The 18,416-nt window shown below is 38.0% G+C and overlaps 1 protein-coding gene across 1 annotated transcript in view; it reads left to right on the top strand.

The window, feature by feature from the left end:
* LOC109629003 (copine-9-like) overlaps positions 1 to 18,416 on the top strand; it is a 142,102-nt gene that overhangs the window by 88,691 nt on the left and 34,995 nt on the right. Inside the window, exons 8-10 of the mRNA XM_069513655.1 lie at positions 13,471 to 13,534; positions 16,450 to 16,553; positions 17,166 to 17,270. Of these exons, the coding sequence (XP_069369756.1) occupies positions 13,471 to 13,534; positions 16,450 to 16,553; positions 17,166 to 17,270 (273 nt within the window). The remainder of the gene's footprint in view (positions 1 to 13,470; positions 13,535 to 16,449; positions 16,554 to 17,165; positions 17,271 to 18,416) is intronic.

Below are 18,416 nucleotides of genomic sequence, written 5' to 3'. Positions count from 1 at the left end.
GTCACACAAGCCAGATGATATCAATTTTGACTTGTACTCAAGGTGTTACAATTGTAGCCTTACAGCTGTGCAATGTATTAATCTAATAAATAATGCAATTTGTGCATTAACCCTTGTGATCTCAAAAGACAAAGATAATATGGTTCATAATAAGTTTTTTTTTTTTAATTTAAAGTGTAGCTCAAAGAATGGGTGTTTTCCTTGAAGAAAATTAACTGGCTTTTCTGGCTCACAACAACAGAAGAAACAATTTGAATAAGAGCTACAGTCAATGGCTGGAGGTATTATGTTTTTCAGGTTGTTTGTTTGTCGGTTTGTCTGTCTGCCTTCCAGGAATTTCTTCAAATGTTGAGACAAGAAGTTTCTTGTATTATGAAGTATTTAGGTCCAAATTTAAAGAGTTGTAAAAACTTGGTTTTAATGACTTTCCCATCAAAAGGCTCCAGAGTGAACCAATCCTCTTCTACATAATTACATGTTATACGCATTTGGACCTGAAAAGCCACAGCCTGATACATCACCAATTAAAAAGGTAGCCAAGGATTATTTTAGTACAAAGATAAAAGCTGTTGAATTCCATGTTCCATATTCATATTTATTTTACTTTGGCCTGACAGTCCTTTTTTGTGATGGGCGGAGGTCAAAATAGATGTCAGTGGGAATGAGTCACATCAGCCCTAACATCGTAAGTTCGTTTTTAATTACGTTTCTCGTGAACCTCTCATCAAAAAAATTTCACAGTTGATTTCCTTGCTGCCTCAGAAAATTCACACAAAATTCAGGCGAATGAGAAGTTGTGAAAATCAAAAGACAGACAGACAGACAGATTGAAAGGCACAGAGTTATAAGGCATATATTATTGTTATTACCAATCACATGTCACCATGGCAGAAATGTATTTTTAGTGAAGCCAGGATCAGTGATATGGCACCGCTCCCTGAGCCATCAGAGGACATCTCTGTCGCTGCTGAGTGACTATGATGAGGACTAGCCTATATGGGACAAACTGCTGGAGGCTATCACTGCAGCCTAATGACAGGCTTAGAGGAGAGAGCTCCATTTTCTCTATTTAGAATGGCTTTAATAATAGAGAGCACACTGTGAAATAATAGAGCAATATTTCTCTTATCTGCAGAAGTAGTTTTGATAGTGAAACTCTGGGAATGCATTGTATCCATAGAGAATTCTGTCACTATGAAAATGTAAGCATTTAATGTTGAATTATCTAAAAACTAACACTCATGATTTGTTTTCCTAGATGCCAAACACTGTAGAGAAGAAGCAGGTTCACAAAATAATTACTTTTTATTTGAAGGGTAAGAATGTTGTTTATAATTATGTATCTGAACTAATAAGTGAAATGCTGATGAAAATGTCAAAGTGGTTGAAGAGCCATAGAAAACTAATCAAATATTCTCTTCTATTAAATATTCACTACGCCATTGTATAATTGCCATGCCTCATGTAACTTGAAGTAGTTCTTCAGGCTGGAAGAATACAAGTGGCACATCTGGCACATCTGGCACAAATAAATCACTAATCTTACATTTATGTGTAAAGCAGAGCAAAATCCATTTAGTCCATTGAAACTGTCACTTGATGTTTGCTCTTATTCAGGATGTGGAAAGCCCTGTTCAGCTTTCCATCAACCTAGGAACTCCTTAAGGTAATGTATTTTCTTTTTTAAACACAGGCGCTCTTTTTCCAGTTTGGAATCCCTGTCTTTTTGTAGCCACTAAGATTTATTACTTGAGAGGTAGCTTAATTTCTAAATGATATTAGTATCTTCATGTCTGGTGGCACTCTCAAGTATTGTATCTTTGACCATATGAGGCAAAGCAGAATATAAGGACAATAGAGTGATGGTTGTGTATTTTAGTATTGTTACCATATATTCCCTAATCATAACCAACTGTTTTAGTTGCCCAACCTTAACCAAACTGTAAATGGTAAATAGTCTGTATTTGCAACTGAAAGTGCTTCAGACTTCAGTTTTAGCCATTCACCAATTCACACACAGCACTTTCTCTATCACACATCAATCACACATTGTCATCACAGCCGTCAAGAGCATTTTGGGGTTCAGTATCTTTGCCTGGGATTGAAGCGCTGACCTTCTGATTAGTGGTTGACTTTACCTCTCTCTACCTCCTCTCTCTACCTCCTGAGCCACAGCTATGGAAAAACGTATTTGAAATGTTACAATTAAATATTAATAATTTCACTCACAGTTTCCAGAATCCCCAAACTTTTTATGCTTCTGAGCAGGTAGCAGTCGGTGGTCAGAGGCATTATCTTTTCAGGTTGTCAAAGGTCACGGTCACAGTAACCACATTCCTTCGTATGTGATATATCAGGACTGCCATAAAGGAGATTAGTTACACCCCTTAATTAGACCAGGCATAATTTACTCGGACAAATGCATGAACTGATTAGAATTTGGTTGTCAAAGGTCAAGGTCACTGTGACCTGAAAACAAATGTTTTGCCTTGTGAATGTGATATCTGAGGAACACCTCAAGGGAATTCTTTCTGTTTGGGTACACATGTTCAGTTGGACTCACAACTTATTTTATTAAAATTTGTTGGTCAAAGGGCAAGTGCATGGTGGCCTCACAACAATGTTTTTGGCCTGTTCAGTGGTATCTCAAGATCGCCTTGAGTAAATTTGTAAGTGGAGACACTAGTTGGCAGAGGCAAACAACTGGACCTAAAAAAAAAAGGATAAAAAAAAAAATTATAGAGAAACCCAACAGCTGCCACAAGGAGCAGCACTTTGGCGACTGTGGAGAGACTAATATTGGAAGAAACCTCTTGCAGAACTAGACTCAATGTGGGCGGCCATCTGCCTCGACCGGTTGGGTTGAGCAGAAAAAATGCGGAGGAGAAGATGGGTGGAAAAGAGGGGAGAGAAGAGAGAGCGTAAAGATTAGTTGTGTAACGATTCATCTACTACATCGATGTATCGATTTATATTCCTACAATCCAACTACATCGATCTGTGCTCGGCAAGTTGGCCTTCCAGATGACATATATGGATCTAACATCGTTTTAAAAGGTAATCAATCGATTGTATCGATACTAGGAAATAACGCATTGGATTTAAGAACGTCAGACTTTATATGGATGTGGGTTTTTTTTACACTTTTAATGATATAGGCGCTAAATATTACTCGATTCAGTCTACCTGTCTGTGACCTCATCGCCACGTGCCAGCAGCAGCGAAAATATCAAAACATAGCATGATGGCGGATGGCAGAGGAGAAGCCACCATTGCGGTCCAGTGTGTGGAAACACTTTGGCTTCTGCAAAGAGGGAGATGTTCTAAATAAGTCGCTCTTTGATTGTACACCAAAGTACTGTCTACCTAATTTTATCTATCTGCTGCTGTAATTAGTTAATATCCTTGGTGTGGTATCGATATGGTTTATTTCATCTCATCTCTCTAAATTACAGACAATTTTAACACCATTAAACATACAGCTATGGATGAGTTGTGAGGACAAAGTTAATTTAAGCAAAGTTAAAACTTTTAAGTAGTTTAGGTACCATTTGACATCAGACACCTAGCCAAAGATAATCAGTTCCAGCCAGCACATTAGGGATGTTATATATATATGGTATACATATATATATATAATATATCATTTAGGATGGCCTATGAAGGATGCCATAAAATTTGAAATGGAAAAATATTCCCCACCTGTGTTCATGATCTGAATTAGCTCCTGGTCAGTTTTTGCAGACTTTAATGGATGGGCAAAAAACAGAAACTTGTTGTGGTGCATGCATCACTGTCGGTCACACAGTTAATGTACTATAGCTAATGACATTAGCTAATGCCTTTAGCTAACTGAAGATGAAAACAATCTCAGTATCTTGTTCCAAGTCAGATGCAGTTCATTCATTATCTCTGATGTAAAACGGGCTCTGGAGCAAGAACGATTACGATCTTAATCCTTGTTTTCCTTGTTTAATTTTTTTTTAATCATAGCAAATTAAGACCTATGTTTTTAAATATTGACAAGACAACAGTTACATATTTTTTTCGCAATGGAAGTCAACATAATCATCAATAGTAGAAACAGAAATGTTTTGTAGTCAAGTATAGTATTAGTAAAAAAAAAAATTGATATTTTGTTTTAATTGACTTTAAGCACAATGTTGCATTTCACCACATACAGGACTTAGTTATATCTATAAATGACATCACATTCATTTTCTGAAATAATGTTAGGTGGTAGGATATCTTTCATGAAAAACAAACCACCATGTAAACCTATTTCAGAATACCATTTTAAAATGACTTATGATGACCAACAAAGCTGCTGTCTCTTGGAAATAACACTGAAGGACAGGTTGACCCTGTGATTCCTCTGGCTCTGGCTTCACTCAGCTTTTTCATGTCACTTTGACCTCATTCAGTTTTTTTCATTGATTCATTTTGGTGCTATTGAACATTTATATTGATTGTAATGATTGTGTCTTGGCCTGGTTTCCTTTGAAAGAAAATACTTTTTAAAATATAAATCAGTGGGGTTAACCTTTTTAAATAAATTTAAACAAAGATTCAAATAAATCCCAAGCCAATTATAATGCATTTGATTTGCATTTAGTTAGTAAGAGAATTGAGAATATATTAGCTTATATAGAGCAAAGTTCAACACAAGTGGGAGCATCAGCAATATGATTATTTCAGAAAATTTGAGCTAGACTGCAAATTATGTCAAAGCCAAAGTTATATCCTTTTCTGTTTCAGAGAAGAACTCAAAGTCCCACTTCATTCAGTTAGATGAAACTCTGAAGTTCCTTGGCAATAGATATTTTATTGATGGCATTTGAAGTCCTGTTTAATCTTAGCTTGTGAAAACTGGAAGACCAGATGTTAATTAGATGTTAATAATCTGCCGTCTGATGTGTAATGCTGGTCAAGAAGATCTGAAGGAACTGTCCCCATTTCTCTGCTTTATACATCTGTCGCTGGAAGATGAAAGCCCCACCTGTAACAAAAGCTTCCTTCAGTGATTTCAGATATGGAAAAAAAGGAGGTTATTGAGCTTGTGTCTGCTGATGATTTGAAATATAAAAGCCTTTCAATATAACTGACAGTCAGTTATTAAATTGCGTTCTATGTGGTACCATTAAAATCCTACAAAAAACCCTAAATTTAACTTTTTGCCATTTCTGATTTTGCTTTGTTCACAGACCTCAGCAATAATTGATAATTACAGTGCTATATTAACCAACGGAAATAAAAAATACCTCTGCCAAGGAGGTTGTTTTCATTGCTTATCGTCTGTCTCTTAGCAAGATTACTCAAAAATTACAAAACCAATTTTCTTGAAACTTGGTGCAAAGATGGGACATAGGCTAGAAAAGAAACCTTTGCATTTCAGTGCTTATCTGGACATTGGATCAAGATTTTTTTTTTATAACTTTCTTTATTATTGTGAGTTGGGGCTTTTTGACATTTTCACAGATTACTGAGAGAAAAATTCATGGATCTAGTTGGGAAAACATTTATATTTAGAGGACTGATAGCTATGAATGTGTGTAATATGGTGTGGAACCAAATAAAAATTCAGATCCAGTGAATTTAAATGGGGCTTCCTATGGGGACTGTTTGGCTTTGGTGGAGGTATGCGCTCTGCTGAGTGCGATTCTAGTTATGTTATGTCTCACAGCATGAAGATACTCAAGTAAGTGTTCAAAGTAACACTACAAGAGCCATATCAAGCCCTGCAGTCACAAGTGGTAATTGATTATGTTGGGCTCTGAGTATCAGTGGTTAATCAGTTTTCATCTACAGAAAACAAATCAATCACTCAGCTCCAATTGTGTTGTCACTGTAACAAACACACTGAACTCCACTTAGATTTTCTTGCTAAATATTGGAGATAAATGCAGGTTCATAATGGCTACTTAGGCTTTTGAACTGATCTGCCCTTCAGCATCACTCTTGAACTTCTTGTCCTGATTTAAGCATGAAGCTGCGATCACTCAGTCAGTTCTCACGAAAGTTACCTAGTAGAAGGACAGGTGTCCAAGCCACAGAGTGGGAATGAAAAAGGCACCATTTCTCTATAACAAGTCACTGCGCTATTAAAATGATGTTGTAGCTGTTATTTTATGCTGCTTTTAGAACTGTGCTTAACTAGGAAGTGAAGCCATTCAGCGATGCCCTTTAATGAAGTCATTGATTGAGGGACACAAATGGGATAACTTGTGCAACAAGAGCTGCAATATCTTGACCTCAAGCTCTACAAATAGTGAATTCCTTTATTTTCAGAATGCAAAAAGTGTATTTGTGTCACAGCCTGCCTTCCTGGTAAATCTTTAAAACTTCACACCACAGTTTATAATGCTGTAAGGCTTTTTTTCTTTATTCTCCAGGGACAACCCGTGATGACATCACCGTGTTATTAACTTAACAAAGTTCTCCCAGACCCACAGAAAACACGGATCAGCTGTTTTTACAGGCTGCATAGTGCACCCTATAATACTAAACTGATCTTCATGCATACAATCACTAGTTTTCTTACTTGTTACAGTATTTGAGTATATTTCCTTTTTACTTTCCACTTCTACTTACACATGCATGAAAATATCCCTCTTCAGTCACATGGGAGTTAACCCAGCTCGACATCAAAGACACCATCACCTATTACAGGCAGCAGTGGAAAGCGTCCAAGAGCCACACTGAGTCACGGCCCCCTGAAAGCATTCACATTTATCTCTATGCATTTATTTATAATTCTGACAGGGATCCCTTGCACTGCACATGTCTTCATGATGGCTTGCTGCTTGCATTCACTGGTGAAATCCCAGGTCACTGATGTATATGTGACCACAGGGAGGTTATATAATATGCATGTGATCTTAACAAACTTGACAGCGTTTTCTCTGTTTGCTCTCTCAGTTCATTGAGTTAACAGCACTGAGGCAATGACACTGTTAGAGAAAATCATTTTGATGGGAAAATCTTTTTCCAACATTAAATAATACTCTTTAAACATGAGTCAATTAACTTATGTTTGTCTTGTAGTAATCTAGAATTTTCAGCCATAATTATCTTTCCATCAAGGATAGTTACACTGTTAGTACAATCAAACTATAATCTAATATTCTTTACAATTGACATTATATCTTCCCATCTTGAAAAGCAGAAGAACCAAAGGATTACGCTGTAAAAGTCATTTAGGATTTGAGAGATTTAGTGCTCAGCAGAAAGAGTTACTGTCAAACTGTACAGCAAGCGCTGCACCCAGTAGACCACCATACACACTCCCTCTCTCTCTCCCTCTCTCTCTCTCTCTCACTCACACTTGAACGCACACACACACCCACACACAGAACCTCATCATGTACAACCAATGTCAGAAATCTAAGTTCAATTTGTATATAGTAATATATCTTGTTTAACTTATCTTACTCTATATTCTTCATTTTTCATGCTTGCTGATTATCTTGCTGTTGCAATGCTGCTAATTTCCCAATCTTGGTACAATAAAGGAATTCTGAATCTGATTTTGAAGAAGCTTTCTTAAGTTTGGATTCGTCCTGCTCACAGAGCAGCAGCATGGCTGCACAGAAGGTGCTCTTTATTTTTAACTTTAACACAGAGTGTTTCCTTGAGTCAGTTTTATTGTCTCAGATGATCACACAAAGGTTTCCCTCCCAGGCTATTTACAGGTTCACCATCAAGGATCTGTGCAACACTGCAGTAAAAAACATGTCCACAATCTCATTATAAGTTGTTTTTGGACATTTTTCATTTTAAACAAACAAAGGCTTAATTCAAGACTGGAACAGTTTTTCGCATCCTGTTTAACATTCAGTTCATTCCCCTAAACTGCCTAAAGGCAAGTTTAATTGAAAAGAAGAAACCAGTAACTGGAATACTGTTAATCTCAAACCCAAAATAAAAAACTAACCTGTGTAACAAAACCCAAGACTCTAAACTCATGCTGGAAAGAAAGAAAGAGACAAACTGTGAACAAGAACAAGAGAACAAAACTCCCACACAAGCAGAGCCACCGGCTGTTGGGCTTACACATAAGCATAAAAACTGTCAATCAGTGTATGATTCTAGAGTGGGCTCATTCTCGTCGTAATTATCTCTAACATTAACAGAACTTCACTTCTGACAATACAGAATTAAAGTTGTATGAAAAAAGACTGCACTCCATTTTTCTTTCCCTTCTGGAAATTAATTATTATTATTAAAGTGACACGTACAAATGATTATTCTTCCAGTTTTATTGCAAAACCTTAATAAACCCATGGTTCCAATCTGATCACACGGAACTAATTATGCTCGTGTTCTGTGTCTGTCATTGACATTTGATTTGTAGACTGTCGTGCGTCTCACATTGGAGTGTTGTCAATTCACTTGTTGTACTTGCTAACCTTTTAAAATTAAGTGCATTTAGAAGAAGAGGTTTTTCCATTTGAATTGAAAACAATGAACTGGTGTCCGCTGTCATAACTTCCTACAATTGGTCTGAAAGTCTGAATTATCCAAAGTGTTTTCACATTCAGAACAAACCGAACCATGATTTTTGATGTGGACCTAACCACCTCTTTTGATCATATTATATTTTGGTCCGTTTGTCAAGGTCATGGTCCGAGGCCCCTTTCACTCTTGTTTATTTGGTTCAGACTAAACTGAGAAGTCTGAAGGTCTGGACTATATAAGATGTGAAAGCCCCCTTAGTTTAAAAAAAGGGGGGAAAGAAGACTTTCAGGCTTTTGTGAACAGTTCTTGTAGAAATCTGTGTCTGTTTCGGGTTTACTGTGTGTGTGGTTGTTTGTTCAAAGCCATTGTTGTCCGAACAGTTATTTGTGATGGTTAGGGCTGTAGGGTAAGAGACTAGGGAATGCATTATGTCAATGAGTGTCCCCACTCCCCACACCAATGGAGCAACATGTTTGTATGTATGTGTACAAGGGTACTACTATATGTGGGAGTGTGGACTCACATCAACCAGTGGAACGTGGGTGGAGGACATAAGGGAAAACTCCTGCTGAACTAATTGAAACTCAGAGCTGCACACACACGTACACACACCCACACATGCATCTACACCTACTTCCTTTGATGGCTTCCATCTCCAGGTTATTTTCTTAATCCTTGCTATATTGATTGCTACCATCCTCCTGTGCATCTGCTACAGTCACGTCGCTGCAGTTTTACATCGACAGTGTTGCAGCAAGAATGTGAATAGGACCCTCTGCGATAAGTGGTGGCTTTGTGTGCGTGTGCAGGTTTGTGTTTGTGTGTGTGTGATGCTACTAGTATCCCCCATTGCCCCACGCGACCACACAGAAGCCATAATGGGAGCAATCTCTGTCTGCTCATACATCACTGTTAGCTTTTTGTGTTAGATGGTCGGCAGTGATTGATTAAAAAGAAAACCATACTGAGAGGAAACTGGTATTAGGGCAGACTTTAATTTTAGTTTCAAGTGGAGGTATTTGAGGTTTACTTGCCCTCACGCAGCTGACGTTACGTGACTGTGTTCACAAACGTAGCTGTGGAGGGGACAATAGACTGACGGTGAGACAAAACCTAATTCCAGGGCACAGGAAGGAGAATATATTATTTGTGTGTGCTTGTGTGTGTGTGCGTTATTGTAATCTGTAGGGTTTCTCCAGCATGAAAGATTGTGTGCACGTGTTTGTTTGTCACAGATGTTTATAGTGACATCCTTGAGTCTCTGCCTGCATTGTAATCACAGCATAGCATCAGGCGGCCTGCTCACAGCGGCAGCTTGAAGTGGATGGAACGAATCGCTGTCATCTGAGGTGGAGTGTGACTCATAGCCTCAGGAAATTATCAAGTGGATAATAAAGGTTCTGCAACTTTTTTTTCTCTAGGTTTGACTTGACTTGAAAACTTTTAATTATGCTGCGTTTTCTGTCAGCGTGTAATACGGTGTACTGGCAGCCTATGAGTCTTAGTAATTACTGCCGTCAAGTACATTATGCTTTTTGTCTGCGTTTCTTTGTGGAGGTATGAGCTCTGTGAGTTTTATTTGGCTGGAAAACACACAAAGACAAGCAATTAGCATGACAGCAGCATAAATGCAGTTTTCTAGTAGTCAAATACTTACAGCACACTTGTGCTATGAGACTTCCACCCCCCTCATCCCATGCATGTCGTCTTATTCACTGGTAACTGACTAATGAAGGTTAAAAAAAAATCTTACATAATAAAAGGAAATCTGAAAAAGATTTTTCATGCATCGTCAAATATGCTGCTTTGCATAACAATTTTTATCTGATGGTTTTTTTTCCAACAAATGGTTCAATTACGTGGTTAGACAATCTAAGAGTGGTCTTGTGTCTTCAGGTTTCACCATTGCACTTATTAGATCATGATTGGCTTAAGGATTACCTGTGATGCCACATATCATACTCACTGAGAAAAGAAAACCCATAGGAAAGTGTTATTGCTGCTTCCTTTCCCACATTCAGCATGTGGATGGAAATGAACAGGGTCTGAGGGACTGTGGCACTTCAGATATACATAATATGTTTATTTTGCATCCACGTGTTATGGAGCATTGAAACAGTACATCCAACCAAATGTGTGTGTGAGTGTGCTACTCAAGTAAAAACATTCATAAATTATTGGGCGTTTTTACCTTAATTCGCACTACCTGGACTGAAGCTGTGTCTTGCATAGTGACCTGCTTTTAGAAGTCTTGTGTTTAGTGTCTCAGAAGATTAAAGGCAGAGCAGAGAGAAGCAGGGAGCTCCTGCTGTACCCGGGGATTCCTCCTTCACAATGAATGATTTCAGGCCTTGTTTGATAATCGAGATCCAATTTCAATACAATTTTGAGATTGTTTCATAAATCAGCACCAAATGAAAAGTCCTATCTCCCCTGAGAAAAATTAGGGAGAGGGAGCTAAGACGTGATCAGAATCTAGGTGATGTATCTCCAGAGCACAAGTCCTTTCACCCTCTACAGTATATATGATAATTGTGCGATCTGCTGTGGGGTCACTTTGTTTGTCACAGTTGCTATAATTATTCACCAAGATGTCAAGTGCCAAGCTGCATTGGGATCAGCTGATGAGTTACTGTACTGTGGTTTGCAGCGAATGATTGACTCCACAGCTACATGTAGTATATGTGAGTGTCCTGCCCTCTTCTTATTATCACTGATCTCCACATAATCTCCTAACATCATCAGCTGTATATGACAACGCACATGTCTGTGTGAGAGGCTGTGGAGTTTCTCTAATGATACTCCAGCCATTAAAAACCCTGGGGAATGTCTGAATGAGCCCATGTTAGAAAACAGCAGGAGACCCTCCGCAGGATTCAACAAAAACACCACCCCTCACCTGAACGTTGCGGAGACTGCCAGTACACCAAGAGAGTTCAGCACAGAAATGGAACCTGTTTTAGCTGAGAATGTTGTTGGTCATAGCGTTCTTTGACAGATAGATGGGTTAACACTGCTAAGTAAAATCTTTATGTAAAAGCTTATGCATCAGACAAAGTTAAGAAAGTGATCCCACCAGCATTTAGTTGATTCCACTCTAAAAGTGAACATGTTGTTGATTGTGCTAATAGCTGACTGCAAACAACACTTGATACTAATGATCCTCCAAAAAGATAAAACTGACCTGCAAATTAAAGCAAACATTAAAAGCAGACAATGACAGGAAAATGGTGTTCCCAGGTGTGGAAGAATCTTGCTTGGTTTGATAATATAGTCTTAAAATATATAGGAAGCCCATCTGTAAATATCAGCCTCTGCAGCAGCCTATTACTCATCATTAATAGAGGTAATCCAGGTTTCTTTTCAGCACTGTAGTAAGACTCACAGCTGTATTGATCCATGTATTCCCATGGCTCTAAGTTGTAATCACTTCATGAGCTTCTTTAATGAAAAATTAAAGACAAAATTCATCACCTACCGCCCTCAACTGGCATCAATTTATCTTCATCCACAGGAGCGTTCTGTAAAATCTGATAACTGCTGTTTTCTTCCATTGACCTTCATGTAGCTTTAATAATGTTTTAATCTAAACCATCGACCTGCCTCTTAGACCACATCCTAACTAGGCTGTATAAGGATGTTTTAACCTTAGTTACCATTTCTTAACCATATGATCAATCTGTCTTTTACTGCATGCTAACTCCTGCAAATCAGCTGTAATTAAGGTGAAAGCCAACAGTAGACCTATCTAACCTCCCCTCCTTGAGAAAACAGTCAGTAATCAGCTGTTGCTTGCTACTCAACAATGGTTTACTTAAGGATTGACAGTCAGGATTTAGAGTGGACTAATTGTGTTATTAGGAAGCACCTTGTATACTTCCATTGTTATGCAGATGATACCCAATTATATTAATCAATGAAGCCAGATGGAACCAATCAGTAAGCTAAACTTCATGCATTTCCTAAAGATCTAAGAACCTAGATGAACTGCAATTTGTTGCTTTTAACTCAACAAGTCATTGTAATTGGCTCCAAAACACCTCAGTAATGTTAATTGTCTAATGACATAATTATTTAAAGGTTCAGTGTGAAAGATTTAGGTGATAAGAATTTTTGGCAGAAATTTAATATATAATAATCCTAGTAATGTTTTCCCTGTGTTTCATCTAAATTGTATGAATTGTTGTTTTCTTTACCATAGAATGGGCCATTTATATTTAAAAACGTTATATTTACATGGAGGGGGATCCTCTCTGTTGAGGCTGCCATCTTTTTCACTGTCGTCCAAACTGGACAAACTAAAACCTTTTGAGTTCTCATGACAGCTGTAGTTCACCACAGGTTCTCTCTCATGTTGGGAAGGAGAGGGTGAAATGAGGAGTGTTCAGCTGCGACATGACACTTCACCACTAGATGTCACTAAATTCTACACACTGAACCTTTAATATGCCATTTCCCTGGACTCCTCAAATGTTATCTTTGATTACAACATGTCCTTTACAAAAATAAAACACATTTAAATGACTGCCTTTTTTCACATACATCATAAAAAAAGATTTCTATGCATGTCTTACTTCTGGGCTAAGTTACAGCAATTCTTTTTTATTAGGCTGTCCGAACAAATCTATAAAGATTGCTGCATATATACTGACAGAAGCTAGAAGAAAAGATTACATTTATCTTATATTAGCTCCTCTGAACTGGTTTCCTGTAGAATAAATAATATAATTCAAAATCCTAGAATTGTCTGTCTTATATAATTGAATGATTTACATTTTAGTGAATTCTTTCTGTCTCTCTCTACCTCACTTCCACTCTTTCTCTACCTCTGTCTTTCCAACAGATGGCCACCCAAAGAAAGTTACCTCTGCGCTCTCTAAGTGCTTTTGCATTGTGATGCTATATAAAATAAATAAATAAATGAATAAAACTGTCTTAACTTAACTGTTCTGATCTGTTCTTCATTCCCACCCTACCACCTTCTCTATCTTTCTCTGGTATTCTCTTTCTCAGTGGGATTCCCGGAAAGAAGTGTGGAACCATCATCTTCGCAGCCGAGGAGCTCAGTAACTGCCGGGTTAGTTTCACATTACACTCTGCACACAGTGGACCTGTTCAGACCTGGTATTATCATTTGTCTCTTGTGGATAGTTCTAAATGCATCTGTTCAGAGTGGGACTCCATTTGTGATCAGAGCTCACAGGAATTCTAAACATGTTTTTTGCATGGAGATCTGCAGCAGGTCAGAGGACCTCAGCTGCAGCAGTCCTTGGACCTGTGGCCCAGAAATGTGGCAACATGCGTTCCAGACCATCTCCTAATGCGATCTCAAATGTGTTGTTGGTGTGTGTCTTGGGTGTCTTGGGTGTGTTCACAATTGTCGGTTCATCTAATTCAAGTCTGATCAGGGCTTGTGTTTCACCAGGCTTACACACACACACACACACACACACATGCGCACACAAACACACTGTGTGATATAAAACGTCAGCGACAGGGGTCAGAAAGTTAAGCACTAGATTCTGAATTCATTACAGTCATGTTCTGTGTTTCCATTTTTAAACTTTGCAGAGAATTTAAATGACTGCACAGACTTCAGAATAATTTTGTCATTTGCATCAAATGGAGGGAAAGGGAATTTGTACTTTTCCTTCAAAGTGGTGATCACAGCTACACATGAATTATTTATCCAGTCCTACAGTGCATTTTTCTTGCCATAGGGGGTAAATAATTGGACACTCCAATCAAAGAGAGAAGCACTTGCAAGCACACACACACAGCTTACCATGCTTTTACATTACACACATTTACATGTAAACAAATACAGTTACATCCATGCTGGAATAATGGTGAGATATGCTAATGTGTATACACAAAATTAACTTTAACCTTACCTACCCCCCCCCCCTCTCTCTCTCTCTCTCTCTCTCTATATATATATATATATATATGTATATATATATATATATATATATATATATATATATATATATATATAACTGAAGGACATAAAACAGTGATGACAGTAAACTGAGTCCTTGAGGGCTTGAGACCACCAAGCTCATTCCCATGTATTAGTCATGGTTCATAGGTCTGCTGAAATGTATAGTAAAAAACCTGTCTCTAGAAAAAAAAACTCCCATGGTTGGCTTTGGCATAAGAATAAAACAACAATTCTATCCAAATTTGTATTTTCAGAGCAATTTTGTCATCGTGGTTTCTTACAGATTTTATTAATTCATAAGTAAACATGGAAAGTAGCTGCCTAAAACATTCATTATGGTTAAGTGCATATGGATCTACATCTGGGTCATCTTGCACATTGGTTTGGGGCTTTGAATTTTTCTTCCAATCCAGCTGTCCGCTAACAGCTATCATCAGCCTACCTACAATGCTAACCAATAGTATGAACTTGACAGGGCGAGCAGAGCCACTTTGCTCTGGCAGCTCACGTTGTTGTTCCCAGTGCATCCGAGAGCAGTGATACTGAAAGGATTATCTCACAGAAGTGAGGACGACCATCTGCACTACTTATGTTAGATATCATATTATATTATAATATGTCTTGTGGCAGATATTATAATAATATAATAAATATGTGGTTGCTTGTTTACTTGCTCTGCCTTTAAAGCTAACAAGAAAAAATGTTGAAGTAATATTCTAATGTGCATGTTCAGTTTTGAAGGTCCAGTGTGTATAATTTAGGTCAAAGGGATCTATTGGCTGAAATTTAATGTAGAATAATCGTCATGATGTTTTCACTAGTTCATTTCATCTAAATTTTATGAACTGTAGTTTTCTTTACCCCAGAAAAGTCCCTTTATATTTAAATACTTTATATTTACATCGAGGGGACCCTCTCTACGGAGGCCGCCATGTTTTTAACATTAGTCCAGACTGAACAAACTAAACACCTTTTGAGTTTTTATGACAATTAAAGGCTACCACAGTTTCTTTTTCATGTTTGGAAGCAGAGGATGAGGTGAGGGGTGTTCAGCTGCAACATTAAATTTCAACACTAGATATCACAAAATTCTACACACTGTACCTTTAACACTGTGCATATGTTAAAAATGTGTGCAAGAATATATTTCAGAGCAAGACAAGACAAGTGTGCTTGTCTGCAGTTAGCTTTAGTCAAATGCTTGTTTGATCTTCAATTTGCAAAAGTCCAAAACATGTCAACTAGACATGCCCACACCCATGAAAGTTACACAAATGACAGATGCAATGGCTGGAAGTCAAGCTAGCTCCCAGAGAGAAAAGGCCTACTGCTGCCACAAAAGGGGAAGTACATTACAAAATTAAAGCAAATATGGAATATCAGATCCTTTCTGGGACTGGACCCTGCTTTGAGATTAGATTGGGCAGATTACTCTTCCAATCAGGTATCATGTAATGCATGTCTATTTTTTGCTTGAGTCAACTACTGCTTGACTTTGTTGCCCTATTGTCAACACCACTGATGAGGAACTGGATCACAATATTATAAAACATCTTAGTTTGGCAGTTTTGGCTCACACTTTATGTATTTACCTTTGGTTGGACTCATTTAAAATGATTCATGGATGAATTTGGTTTATTTGGAAAGGTTTAGGCTTTTAATGGTTAGGCTTATCATTTGTTTGTGACAGTCGTCGTTTTACTCTAATCTCTACATCTACAAGTGGCAAATGCAAATTTAGCTCAACCTGTAGAGCCACAATGGACACATTGATGGTGCATATATAAGGTTAAAATGTTTTGATGGCCACGTCCTAGGTTGAGGAGTTGGGTTTTGACCTTTTGATCCTCAATAAACGGGGTTTTCTGTCCAGGTCACAAGGTGTTTTTTCAGGGCTAGAGAAAGGTATAAGATCTTTCAAGTGACAAAGTTCAGGGCCAAGTGAATTCATGAGAAAACAGTAGTCAATTGAATGTCCAACACTAAGTCTGAACTAAACCAAACTTGTAAAACAGATCAAAAGATGTATGAACTGTTTGTTTTCCCAGGACATAGCGACAATGCAGCTCTGTGCCAACAAGCTGGACAAAAAGGATTTCTTCGGCAAGTCTGACCCTTTCCTAGTCTTTTACCGGAGCAATGAAGATGGGACGTAAGTGTGTGATTTTATAAGGTTCGTGTTTGTTAAACATTGTAATTCCTCAGCTGTACGGTCCATTTATTTCCTCAAAGCAGTGAGTTCTGTTCCTCTGTCGTAGCTCATCCCTTATTACTGACAGCTTATGAAAATCTGACAAAAGATTTCTCTGTTGGATCCAGTCCCATGACAAGAGTGAAAGTGGTTTGACTGGTAGTTTAAAAGTGGGCTAATAGATTTTCTTGACATTGCGATAGAACGTTATAATAAATCTGCACTTACGGGAGCCTTCACTATTTCAGACACACAGTTCAGGATCAAAGCCATCTGTGACCCTGTACTGTTTCTGCTCTAACATGCTAAAGAATTTATTCTGTAGACCATTTCCAACCGAATCCTATAAAGTTGCATAAAAGGCTTTTGTGCTCCACTCTAATATAAAATACTCTGTCCAAAGGGTAACACACATACACACATATATTTTAATCAAGCTATTTATACACGTTACGTTGTACAAAAAAAGGACATCTAATCCCTGTGAGAAACTATTCAACAGATTAATTTGCATCCTAGCTTCTACTTTGAGACATTTCATCTTCACCGTGTTGGGGTTATTTGTCTTTCTAGGTTCACCATCTGCCACAAGACTGAGGTGATCAAGAACAATCTAAACCCTGTTTGGCAGCCGTTTACCATCCCTGTCCGAGCACTCTGTAACGGAGACTATGACAGGTGAGGGGACAGTTTCAGGTTCAGAGGTTAATCAATTCAAATCAATACTGTGTATACAGACCCCTTCACTTCACTGCAAATGTTGTAAATATGATTGTGATTACATAGAGTGGCTTTTTTATCGATCAATGAGCAACAGTTAATGTCACTTTCAATTCAAGAAAAAGTCAGGACAAACAGTGAGGCAGTGAAGTCAAAGACATTTTCTGCTGTATTCTCTGCAGGTCAGGGTATAAAACCATTTTTAAGCTTTGACAGTTGCTGTCCACATCAAATTAAACCACTGCACTCAGTAGGTTCATGTACAAAATAGGTCTAAGCAAAAGCATCAAGAAGTGCCAGAAAACCAATGGAACCAACCAAACCAATACGATCTTATCAGAATGAAATAAATGACCTATCTCTCTCTGAATATGTACTGTCACCACACATGTTGACTTATTCATGCACTTACACTATGTATTAGTTCCTCCTCGATCATATGTTGAGTATCGTGTGTGGACCACAGACTCTGTGGTTGTCAGAATAATGCCAGCAGTCGGCCATGTTGTTAGTCTCAGGCCAGTGCTGGTGTTATTGAGACCAACATGGAGGCAATGCAGCAACAGTCACACAAATATTAAAGCCACTCAACAGAGCACCAAATGTATAACCTGCACAAAAAAAGTACCCCAAGCACTATTTTCCTCTATTTGTGAAATGTTGGCTAGAAACCACAGTGTCCCGCTGCTGTAGGAAACTGTTAAATGTCCTTTTTTAAAAATAAACAAACATTTGTGAGCCAAGATGTACAGGAACCAATGGAGCACCATGGAGAGAGTAGGACAATCTGAAAATACTGAGAAATGGTTTGGGGCTTAATGTATTCAGAGACAAAGTAACTGCATAGAAATCAGGGGTTAACAACATGCACACGATATGACATGTAAACCCTTATTTCATTTAAAATTCCATTATGCTGTTGACCTGCTATCACAAAGGCCAAGTGTTATCCTGAAGTCCTCACAGTGTTTGCTGTGGAGCACCAGGGCCAAGGACACATACCAACTAGCAGTTTAAGTTATTTTTTATTATTGGATACATCCAGCAAGATAAAAACATGAGTGTCTTTCTTTATCTCAGACATTGTTGTAAGATTGGTGTAAT

The sequence above is a fragment of the Paralichthys olivaceus genome, chromosome 2 (assembly GCF_024713975.1).
Source record: "Paralichthys olivaceus isolate ysfri-2021 chromosome 2, ASM2471397v2, whole genome shotgun sequence".
Taxonomy (NCBI): Eukaryota; Metazoa; Chordata; class Actinopteri; order Pleuronectiformes; family Paralichthyidae; genus Paralichthys; species Paralichthys olivaceus.
The sequence above is the reverse complement of the archived record's forward strand: the minus strand, read 5'-3'. Positions and strand labels throughout refer to the sequence as shown.